At 41.8% G+C, this 11,454-nt stretch overlaps 2 protein-coding genes across 3 annotated transcripts; one reads left to right on the forward strand and one right to left on the reverse strand.

Moving 5' to 3' along the window:
* Positions 1-726: 726 nt before the first annotated feature.
* On the reverse strand, positions 727-3,836 carry COA5 (cytochrome c oxidase assembly factor 5). Its single transcript, XM_069770041.1, has 3 exons — positions 3,615-3,836; positions 3,179-3,262; positions 727-1,023 (listed from the first exon to the last, which is right to left on the reverse strand). Exons 1-3 carry the CDS (start codon positions 3,714-3,716, stop codon positions 982-984), a joined length of 228 nt encoding a protein of 75 aa, XP_069626142.1. The 5' UTR covers positions 3,717-3,836; the 3' UTR covers positions 727-981.
* Positions 3,837-3,840: 4 nt separating this feature from the next.
* Positions 3,841-8,747, forward strand: UNC50 (unc-50 inner nuclear membrane RNA binding protein). 2 transcript variants are annotated; one of them, XM_069770039.1, is made up of 6 exons: positions 3,841-3,952; positions 4,504-4,787; positions 5,685-5,805; positions 7,697-7,836; positions 7,913-8,014; positions 8,594-8,747. In XM_069770039.1, the coding sequence occupies exons 2-6, from the start codon at positions 4,508-4,510 to the stop codon at positions 8,728-8,730; spliced, it is 780 nt and encodes a 259-aa protein (XP_069626140.1). In that variant the 5' UTR covers positions 3,841-3,952; positions 4,504-4,507; the 3' UTR covers positions 8,731-8,747. The 2 variants fall into 2 exon arrangements, with proteins under 2 accessions (XP_069626140.1, XP_069626141.1); XM_069770040.1 differs by lacking the exon at positions 3,841-3,952 and adding an exon at positions 4,127-4,250.
* The last annotated feature ends 2,707 nt before the right edge of the window (positions 8,748-11,454 follow it).

Below are 11,454 nucleotides of genomic sequence, written 5' to 3' on the forward strand. Positions count from 1 at the left end.
TAGCATCATCCCTTGTTTGTACACTTTTGGATTAGTATTTATACTTTTGCTTGGAAAATAATACAGAAGGATCACACAGGGTCATCTCAGAGGAACTTAAATACTGTTGTAAATACTTTCAGAACGCAGCAATAGCAGCCATGGTCTCCTTAACTGTTGGCCTGAGGAACACCTTCCTCACCCATCCAAAGATACCTAATTAGCTACACCCTAGCATGCAGCTTTCAAGTCATCGACTAGAATAATGCTATAGTTCTCTTGGACTTGTGTCAATACAATAAGAAGACAGATTACTGAAAGATAAATCAGGTATCTTTTAATTTAGAGTAACCAAATTTTAAACTACTTGTCCAACAAGACTAGACTGTGCTAATAACCACACACATCAATCGTCATGTTAAAAGGAATTCGTAGCAAGAGGAAAGAGATGCCATTCTTGTATACGTGGGACTGCAAAAACATCGCCACTCCTACCTATTACTGCAGGTTTATTGGGTAACAAACCTACCAGGTAGGAAGCAGCTTGCACTTACATTTCACAGCCTTGGTCAACTCATCATCTCTGGGAAATGCTCTATCCTGAGGTATATCCTCTGCGATACCAGTCGAGTGAACTCCCAGTTCCATATCTTGTATTATTTGTCATAGTAAAGCATGATCAGAGTTAGTAAAACCACAAAAGACAGCCTCACTTCAAAACACAATGATAACTTCTGCAGCTTAATCTGGATTTTATATATTTTATTGCAAGTGCGTGACAAGTACCCATTTTGGCCAGAACTTGCAGTTTTATGCCTGCCTTCTTTTAAACATTTAAATGCATATCCAGGTCAACCTATCGGAATACTCGGGAGTAGATACCTTCCATGAAAATACTGCATGAAAGGATGCAGCAGATGCAATCTTCTTACTTTAGTCTCTGTTTTGCCTAAAGCGTTGATGAAACCTGATTTCCCATGGCTGGGTCTCTTCATGAAGACTTCAGTATCCCTTCCTTCCTCTGAATCTTGCTCTGGTATCCAACTGAAAATTTAAGTCAATATATTAAAACCATATCTTTTGCAAAAGAAATACTTTAGAGTGCTTGTGCGATCTCGGCACTTTGTAACATCAGAAAAAAGCACAGAATAAAGCAGAAGTCACTGTAAAGAAAACCAGTGATGGAGCCAACAAGTCATAGAGCTCTTCCATGGAAACAGACGTTGTATTATCTTAAATCTCACACAAAATTAAAATTATGTGATAAGCATCCTGTGCGTTCTGAAATAAACAGTGTAACAACACAAATGACAGAACAGCACGGTGGCATGGCAAGGAACACATGAAAACAAGGTAGTGTAAATCTACTTAGACCTGCTTCTCCAAACTTAACTGACAAGCCGATGGAGGAAAATTCAGATTGGGTTGAAGTGGGAGTCACTGCAAATGTCAGTGAGGACAGGGATAACTTAAATACAACAAGTGTCTGAAAAAAAAATATCAGTAAAAACTGAAATAATATTCAGCTTGTAAAATCTGCAAATTTCTTCTTGGCTGTTACAAAAAAGCATTTAATGAAAGGCAAAAAATGGCAGTAAAGCTAGAATAACAGCTACGGTGCCGCACTTACTGAAACTAAATTGCAAGTTCTTTCCCAGTGCAGCAGAAAAACATACTTTGACCTTGGGAGAATTCTCCTGAATTTAGATAGTAGTCTTGAAGATGGCAGTTACAGACTGCAATTCAGCCATATTCAGATACTAGATTGAGGACATATCTTTTACTTCCCTTAACCAACCCTCTTTCAGGATTCAGAACTGCAGCAAAATTTGTAAAGAACTAAACTGCAAGATGGCACAGCTTGTCCAATAACCAAGCAGCTTCCACTTTAAACCTTGTTCCCACTTCAATATCTAAAGCGTACTAAAGTTTACTCCTCTGATAAGAGACTGTATTTCCTTACAAAGAAAACAGCATCTAGGAAAAACCCCTAATGATTTTAGCATATTGTAAATCACATCTCCATTTAGCATCTAACTTGTTTTTAAACACTCTTTAAGTCTCACTATTATACCAAGTAAGAAATTTGGCAGAGCACAATTATTGAAATTTACAGAGTTAACAAGACAAGAAAAATGCCATTCTTCAGCCTTAGAATTTGGAGCAGATAAACAGAATCATATGAGAGCCAGGCCTCTTCCCACATGAAACTTAAGTTTCATCAGGCTCCCTTAACAATCTACAGACAGAAATACAGGCCCATCACCTGGAGATACATATATTGCTACTGCAGCATCAAACAGGTATTTCAAGCACTAAATACACAGCATTTTTTCCTGTCCACAGAAATAATAATTTGTCACTTTATGGATTAATACAGTTTGTATGGGAGAGGTACAAAAAGCTGCTATGACTTAAGCAAAAATACAGAATGGAAGAAAAATTTTAGGTACAGTTGCAGCTGTGTATTCTTCATTATGTATCACATCAGCTAAAAATAAAAATGAGCCCTGCACTACCCATGCTTAGAAGGTTTTAAAACCATCTTTGCCACACCTTAACTATTTTTTAAGTGTTATGGAAACACAAGCACGGTGTTTCTAGACAAGGAACTCCTATCAAAACCAGGGAAACATTATCTAATTACATTTTTACAGCTGGCTTCTCATCACCATACTTGACAGCTCACCATATAAAAACCCAAACCCTTCTTTACCATGAATTCAAGCCCTCCAAGAAAATTAATGAATGCAAGAGCCTGGTGCTTCAACAGTGGAAATCTCTTTCAGTAGGACATTCTTTTCACTTAAGTGTTCCTTATTCATAGACAAAAATTAGCTTGTCAACATCTTATCTTACAACTACCTGATCTACTAATGCTGTTTAAAACAAAGCTTTACTAAAAAAAAAAAAAAAAAGGGGGCAGAAAAACTGACCTCATTTATGTGTCACATGCTAAGCCTAAAGAAGCCAGTTTAAAGATGCTTTTTTCCATCTTGTTCACACTCCGCAACTTTTTCTTCTTGAGAACAGTGTACAACATCCATATTTTAAATGGAATTCAAAGGCAAGACCTGTTCTGCTTAATGACACCAGTTCTACCGAATTAAAGAGATTAAGAGGTTTTCTTCAGAAAGCAGGGAAAAGGGCAGAAAGCAACCAGGCTGCCAGCAGAAGAAAAAACACTACAAACACTTACCATTGATCTTTTACATGCAAAAAATGTCACTTGCAAACTCCTACAGTGTCCTTCCCTCAAACATTGTTTGGGGCTTTTCTTTTCCTGTTAGATGAAGAATAAAGGATTAAAGACTTAGTGGATTTCTGCAGCTTGTCAAAGAGGCACCAAAACACTTCAGACAAGGTTCACTCGGCGTTTTGCTACAGTACGGTGACTTGCGCTTTCTTCTGAAGCTGTCATTTCTTAACCTGCTTGAAACTCTAATTAACAGGCTTGGAAGGGACGAAGTAACGGCTCCTCGCCGCCTCATCCCCCCCCCCCACCCCACCCCCAGCAGACCTCCCCTCCCTCCACGTGAGGCACGCTGCCCTCAGGGTTTCACCGGGGGTGGGAGGGGGGGGGAAGGCGAGTACGGCAGCACTGACGCGGGCCCGGGGATGGCGGCAGCGCTCACCTGCAGGACGCAGGGGCTCTCCAGCAGGCACTGCCGCAGGTCCTCCCTCACCCCCCCGCAGGCCCGCCCGTCCTCCTCCTTATCCTCGTAGTACTTGGGCATGGCGGCGAGGACGGCTCTACGCCTCGCTGCCGCCTACTCAGGCACCGCTACCCGCGCCCGCCGCCATCTTGCCGCCCCGAACTCTGCCACAGCTTCCGCCGGCGGCGGGGGGAGGAAGGGGCGGGGCAATTCCGGGAAGGAAACCGGAGCGCCTGCGCCGCGGACGTTGCCGGAAGAGCTGCGGGTGGGTGGAGGGGGGGGGTCGCACCGCGCCGCGCCGCGGACCGGGGCAGCAGGTGAGGCCCCGCCCCCTCACCGCGCGCGGAGAGGCGAGCGGAGCTCGGTGGCGCGAGCCCGGCCGTTGGGGGGGGGCTCGGCGCTTCCCGCTGAGGCGGCGGCGGCGGCGGCTGTTTGTGGGGCGGGGGTCGGCGGCGGGGGTCCCTTCGGGCGATGGCGGGCTGGCGTGGGCCGAAGGCCGATCGGGGACGGCCGGTCATCCCTCCCCTGCCCCTGGCCGCGCGTCTCGGCCCTTCGCCTGCCGTGAAGCCCGTCGGCCGTCAAGGCCTCGAACGGCGTTTGCGATCGTCAGAAGAGGTGTGTGGGGGGGGGTTGCCCGGAGAGAGCCCGCCGCTTCCCGGGAGCGGCCCCGTGGGGCTGAGGAGACGGGGGCGAGGTCGCGGGGCCGCCTGAGGGGCGGTGCGGGGAGCAGAGCTGCCTCCCCCGCAGCCGCGGTGTGTACTTGCACGGGGTTGGGGGATGGGGGGGTTCGTAACGTCAGTGTCGCAGGTGTGGCCCGCGTCGCGTGATTTTATTTTCAAATGCCTCTTTTTCGAAATCCCTTCTTCAGCAAGATGCTGCCAACCACGTCAGTTAATTCTCGGAGCCAGGGCAACGGTGCGCTGAGTCCCAGAGATGCTGCGAGGCACACAGCTGGGGCAAAACGCTACAAGTACCTGCGGAGGCTCTTCCACTTCCGACAGATGGACTTCGAGTTTGCTCTTTGGCAGATGCTTTACCTGTTTACTTCACCACAGAGGGTTTATAGGAACTTTCACTACAGAAAACAGACGAAGGACCAATGGGCAAGAGATGATCCTGCTTTCTTAGTGCTTCTCAGTATCTGGCTCTGCGGTGAGTGCAGGGGAATAGCATAAAAGAGAGGGAGGGAGAGTTTAGGGATGAACATTCCTGGCCCCCCTAATCTCACACACACACACACACACAAAAAGGACAAAAAATCCACATGGATTATCTTTTAATCAAAGTAGCATACAAGAAATTTAAGGTGAAAACTAGAAAACAGAGGAGGCGTAACTAATGCTAATAGTCCTGAATGAACCTCTCTATTGCAACGCATTTTCTGTTGCATTTCAAACTACATAGTTCTTTGTAACTTTACAGACAGGAATAAAAACCTATGCCACACAGCAGTGCTTTAGTTAAAAAATACCGAACATTTCCTTCTTCTGAACATTACGGAAAAAATACTGTTTTTACAATAAAGACCCTGGTGAGATTCTGTATATTGCAGAATTAAGCTATAAACACAGTGTCTCATGTAATTTTTTGATTGAATTGAAAACGCAGTAAGAAGCATTATTCTAGTCTTCTGTTACGTAGCACGTTGCTGTTAGTAATATCAAAACTGTTAACTCTGCAATGAAAGTATGTATCGCCACACACATGATTTGGGTCACAAGGAGCTTTTATAACACAAAGAATATTCTATTGTGGCATTGTGTGAATTCTTTAAAAATAGTTTGCGCGGAGTAATACAATTTGCTGTTATATCATTAAGCCCAAGTACAGATGAGTGTTCTCCAATCTGTGAAAGGGATTACATTATGAATAAATTGCATTATACCTAGTCTTTGGTGAAAAAAATTGAGCTGTCGGACTGAAAATCTTGTGGAGAAAAATAATAAGGAAACTGGAGATTTTGTAACAGTATACTCAAAACCCATACTGGTTTAAGATCTCATGCTTTCTTTTCCACAGCTAACTTCAATAATCTTTTTCTCCCTTCAGTGTCTACTGTAGGATTTGGATTTGTGCTGGACATGGGTTTTTTTGAAACAATAAAGCTGCTACTTTGGGTTGTATTCATAGACTGTGTAGGCGTTGGCCTCCTGATTGCAACTCTAATGTGGTAAGTAGTGATGTCTGAAACTGAGTTCAGTATTGCTGTTTGGATACAGGATAGTCCTCTGCTGTTTGCAAGACACTTGGTTCTCTGTTTGGGGCAAAATTATAAAGTATGTATTGACTATAGGTTTTGTGCTGTTGGGGTAACTGTTTCAAAATGTTGCTTTAAAAAAGAACACATCTTTTTCTTTACTATTTCCTGCAAAAGATGAGTGTTCAGAAAGTCTGGATTATGATGAGCATTTTGGCTTGTTTTCTTCTTGAGCTGGTTAATCTTCAGCAATTATGCTAAATAAAAAATGTGGTGATCAAAAAATTCTTCATTCCTTATTTTGGTTGAACAGCTTAAGTAATGTAAGCCTGAGGATGATTATGTTTAAGTAGGGCAATATACAATTGGCCCATGCTTCTTGCTGAAGATTTTAGCTGTTTCCACTACAAGCAATGTCTGTTCTATTTCACGCATGTTGGCTGTGTTGCTTCGGTGGTAGTCGCTGCCAGTCTTAGCCTGAAACATCCAGAGGCTTACAGAAGGGGAGAGGCAATAGCGAGTCAGTTTATAGCTTAGGCATCAGCACATTAGAGATGTGTTCTGTGCCAGCAAGGGAACCACGGGAAGTCACTGTTTCTGCACTATGGCAAGGGGAGGGCACCAAAGAAAGAATTTTTATTTTACCAAGAACTTAAGGAAGCAAGGGTACTTAAAAGAGTTCTTAGCAATGGAGCTGACAAACTGATGCCGATCGGAAAAGGGGTAGATTCCTTTCAAACAGTGACCTTGGGAACTCCCACTTCTAATTGCAAAATTTAGGATGGGGCACATAAAAGAACTGTAGCTGATAGATGAAAGATAGAGTCAGATAGAGAGTCTGACCTACTCTCCTGCCTGGGACAGCAACTCATAAATTGCTCAGGGAAGAGCATATCGTAATGCTTTCCCCTGCCATCCTCCAGCAATCTGTGATTCAGGATGCAGTCTCCTGACCCAGACAAACTTCAGCATCTGCTGATTTTCCTCTGTCCTGTAGTCGGCTTCCTGCAGGCCTCAATACCACTTGCCTGGCTCCAATTCGGTCCAAGTCTCTTCTTCCAGTGCAGGCTCACCTTTTTGTTTTCAAAAGCTCCCCCCATTCCTAATGAGTCTAAACCCCTTCTTGCTTTCACCTTGCACACAGGCTCTGCCTCTTTCCGACCCTGCACTTAGCGCAAAGAGCATGTCAGAGGAAGCTACCATGAATGCTCTGGTATCTAAAGTCTTACTTCTGAGTGTATATTGACTTCTTGTTCCTCCTCTAAAGGGGATGTCTGTCAGTGGAACTTCAGCTGAAGAAAACGAAGTCTCGAGGCTTGTTCCGTAGTCTGTAACACCAGGCAGTGCGTCTTCCATTAGCGCTTGTTTTCAGTAAGGAGAATGGGCTCATCTTAAGAGTGCTAGCCTGCTCTCTTTCTGTCCTCGCAGTGTGCCACTTCTGTAGGGGTGAAATAAACCATTTCTGTGCGAGAGGTACTGATCATGTACAAGCACTTTTCTGAAGTCATCTGTGTGAGTGTGTACAAACAAAAATGGCATGCTGCCTGAGAACTTGTAACTGCATCGATAAAATTGTAACACTGATCTTTAAAAAAAAAAAAAAAAAAAAATTGTTTCTGTATTACCAGCAGTGTATTTCAACTGCCTGTTGAATGCAAGGGTTGTAATTACAGTTTTAACAAAAATGTTTTAATGATAAGTCTGGTCTGCATAATTCTTGCATGTTTTTCTCCCATATAGCAGAAACTTTGTCAGGTTAGAGAGTTAGGATTGCTTCTGGCTTACTATCTATCTCAAACCAATGTTTTGTCAGTCAGCTTTATAGATTCACATTAACAACATTCTTAAATATCTTTTCATGTAGGTTCATTTCTAATAAGTACTTGGTGAAGCAGCAGAACAGAGACTATGATGTGGAGTGGGGATATGCCTTTGATGTTCATCTGAATGCTTTCTATCCACTTCTAGTCATTTTGCATTTTATCCAGCTGTTTTTCATCAACTGTAAGTAGAATATTTTGTGCTCTCTGCTTCAAAATCATGCTCTGTCAAAACAGCTGAGAGTAGTTGTCTCTTGCAGATGTCATCATATCTGATTCTGTCATTGGGTATTTTGTTGGGAATACATTATGGCTGATTGCAATCGGCTATTACATCTATGTGACATTTCTAGGATACAGTGGTGAGTAACAGCAACTTCTTTTTTCTTTGTTTGACTAAAATCAAGGGCACGATTTCAACCTATTAATTTGATCTTAGTCTATTCATTTGTAAAGCAGAGGCTCAGCTGGCTGTTGAAGTAATTCCTTCTTTGTGGTAAAAGAAGTTTGATAGAAATTTGCTAATCCATGTTTCCAGCTGGGTGGACATCTTAACCAAAGAATTTGTATTCTTCACCATACCAACTTCCCTTCTTGTATTAGACCTGTAGCACTGCAACTTGGTTTTCTTCTTCCTCTGTAAATCCACTTCAAAGTGTTCACCTTGAATAAAAATGCTGTAGTGAGTTTAAGATTGGAGTTTTAGGTAAAACAGTTTCCCAGGGCATTACCTATACCAGTTATCAAGTACTCTTTAATCTGTGATAATGGTAGGACTAGTAGGGCAGAGATGACAAACCCACCCCTCTGAGAAGGCTGGCAGAGCAGTACTATTTTTTTCTTGCTATCTATCTGTCTTCCCCCAAGGCCATGCTACAGGAAGCACCTTTTTTTGAAAGAGCACTGCTTTATACTTGCTTCCATTGTTGCTTCTGTTTCAGCATTGCCCTTTTTGAAGAACACAGCTATTCTTTTGTATCCATTTGCACTTCTCATCATGCTCTATTTGATCTCACTGGCATGTGGATGGAACTTCACCAAGATGCTTTGTTCCTTTTATAAATACAGAGTGAAATAAAACCAGGACTTCATGTATCTAATGTTTATTTTGTTTTTATCTTAGCTGTCTTGACAGTAAAGAAGTTAAGAACATTTTGTAAATGGTTGTAAATTTCTCTTTATTGTAGATAATTGTGTAAAAAAGTTTGAAGTGTCCTTTTTTTATTAAAATATTTACAACAGTAAACATGTTAGCAATTTTGTTCAAATACTTCGCAGTACATTCCTAAAAACAAGTTACTTGTACATCTCTGTAGCTTAAATTTAACAAGTCTATTTAGCATAACTCTTACTGCAGGTATTTTGCACGTACTGGCATAAGCTCTACATTATGAGGGTTTTAAGTGACACCAAAAAGCAGTTTTATGTAAGAATAATATTGGAATACCTTGCCTTGGGACTGCGTGGAAGTACAGATCTTAGTAGTGTTGCGATGGTAAAGCAACAACTGACTGTAGATACAGAACTGTTCCCTCCTTTTATGAAAGAAATTGAGAACAGATTTATTTTAATGACCACTTCAAATATACATGGACAACTCCGGCACACAGAAGAAACAGTGATGAAAGGCACAATTAACATGACCCATATCAGGTTTCCAAATATAGCAGCAAGTTTTTAAACCCGATCTCTAGAAGTCCAGTAGGTATTACTACATCCACCAGTATGAGTGGCAGGTCAATGAACATGGAAGGAAAGTACAAGTTGAGCCTGTAGCAAGTCCACAAGGCAGGAGTACAAACTGTCACAGACAATACCTTCTGGAAAATGAAGATAATGACTCTCCAAAGCAGCGTTCAATATGAAAGATGATTCTGCTAGGATTTGGTTTCCAAAACAACGCAAGAGTAAACTGGTTACAGTAAGACTCAATACTAGAATTTGATCTCTAAGGAAAAACTGTATTTATCTTAAAATACCAAATATGCTGGCAGTGCATCTTACAGTACTGTGTGTTTCAGCCACTGTTAAGGCGTGAAGAGAATTATGTTCCCCTCTCAGCAGATGCTGAGCAACGTTCCCCTTTTAACAAGGAAAGCACTGAACTGCTGGATCCATGGAAGGCAAAGGATTCCAGTCAGGACCTGCTCCCACCCTGCCTAACAGCACGAGCTCCTGTCCTGCAGGCAGCTGCAGCCTAACTGCACCCCTTTTCCCTAACAGGAATCCTAGCACCAGTGATCACCCACTTCAGTTCAACAGTAAAAACATGTCATATTTAGTGCCCTATGGTGCAATACCATTGAAATCAATGAAGGACTCGGGGCCTGTGTACCTTCCCTTTAGAGATACCAAATTTTGTCCCCTGGAAAGAAGGCTTCACTGTTCTCAAAATTGAGCTGCTTTAAGTTCTAGCAGCTCACTGTTTACAGCAGAAATCAGCAAAACCCTTAAAGAGACCACTAAGGTCAGAAAAGTGACACTCTCAAAGACTAATTCATCAGGTCTGTATGGGGTGTGTTTCTTACATCAGCAATCAATGCTAGCCTGAAAACACCAGTTGTCTAATAACCTTTCAGCATTATGCTGGTGATTGTAAAGATGACTGAAAAACAAAAGGGTTCTTTTCCATTTCTACTACAGTTACTTTAGCTTTTTCAGAATGCATCCTTCCTAGTAAGAACAAATACAGAACCTAGGGTTAATTTATTTCAGGGGAGCAAGGTTTAAAGAGATTTAATTCTTTTTTTCCCCCCACAAGACTAAAATAGTATTTTCCAAGTTGGAAGCAAACTACAAATTACTACAATACTTCATCTGGAGCTAATATTTCCAACAAAAAATAGAGATTACCAAAATGATAATACACTTGGAAAAAAATGAAGAAAAAATGTTACACAGTTCAATTTTGCCAAAGACTCCATGCTCCAGCCCATTCAAGGAATCATGTATCACATGGGCAAAGTATAAATTGCTTTGCTCTAAGCTGACTGAAGGTATTTAAAAACTGCTTTTGAAACAGCTAGACAAGAAGCAACATACAGAAGAGTCCAGTCTTTTATTGGTCCATGAATCACAGCTTTATCTGTTTGAATTTTTCTAAGCCATCTTTCAGTTAAGAAAAAACAAATGTATCTATAGGAATATTTTCTATCAATGCAAATACATGGTTGAGTTGCCTGCAAAAGCACAAAGCCTTATACAGTGCTTTAGAAACACTCTTTAATTCAAAAAATAAAAAGTGCTAATTTGGGATCATGTCCTGTTCACATTATTTACAGTTTTCAGTAGGACTACCCACTGAATGAGCAAAGCAAGATTATACTGATAGTCTTGTATTTCCTTGGTCCAGAGCAATCCTGATCAGCTCAGAAAAGCCAGTGCTTGTATCAGCCAGGCTGTTTGGCATCCAGTATGAGAAGTTAAGAATAATTTGCCCAGATAATGAAGGTTTCTGGTAATGCCTTTGGTTTTACAAAAGTTCTCTTTTCTGAAGCTTTAACAGCATCAGAAGGAGCTAACAGGATCATAGAACAATGCAGTTTATTTTGAAACACTTTCCATTATTTGATTACTGTAAGAGTCAGTGGCCTAGAGGGGATTTTTAAGGCCACAACAAAAATAACTTGGAACTAAATACATGTAGGAAAAACCTCCCCAAAATCAGGTAATAGGTTTAAGATGCTGAGAACTCTTGTGGTAATACTGTAACTTAGACTGGGATGAGTAAGAGACACCAGCCCCTTGGGAGCATACCCAGTCATAAACAGTGCCTGAGCATAATGACTGTTGAGCCAAACAG

The sequence above is a fragment of the Haliaeetus albicilla genome, chromosome 25 (genome assembly GCF_947461875.1).
Source record: "Haliaeetus albicilla chromosome 25, bHalAlb1.1, whole genome shotgun sequence".
In the NCBI taxonomy this organism is placed as follows: Eukaryota; Metazoa; Chordata; class Aves; order Accipitriformes; family Accipitridae; genus Haliaeetus; species Haliaeetus albicilla.

Coding starts and splice junctions, on each gene's coding strand:
- UNC50 (XM_069770039.1), top strand. CDS start 4,508: ATGCTGCCAACCACGTCAGTTAATTCTCGGAGCCAGGGCAACGGTGCG. Junction 4,788..5,684: donor TCTCAGTATCTGGCTCTGCG/GTGAGTGCAGGG, acceptor TTCTCCCTTCAG/TGTCTACTGTAGGATTTGGA. Junction 5,806..7,696: donor CTGATTGCAACTCTAATGTG/GTAAGTAGTGAT, acceptor CTTTTCATGTAG/GTTCATTTCTAATAAGTACT.
- COA5 (XM_069770041.1), bottom strand. CDS start 3,716: ATGCCCAAGTACTACGAGGATAAGGAGGAGGACGGGCGGGCCTGCGGG. Junction 3,263..3,614: donor AGAGCCCCTGCGTCCTGCAG/GTGAGCGCTGCC, acceptor TTCATCTAACAG/GAAAAGAAAAGCCCCAAACA. Junction 1,024..3,178: donor TTGCATGTAAAAGATCAATG/GTAAGTGTTTGT, acceptor TTAAATTTTCAG/TTGGATACCAGAGCAAGATT.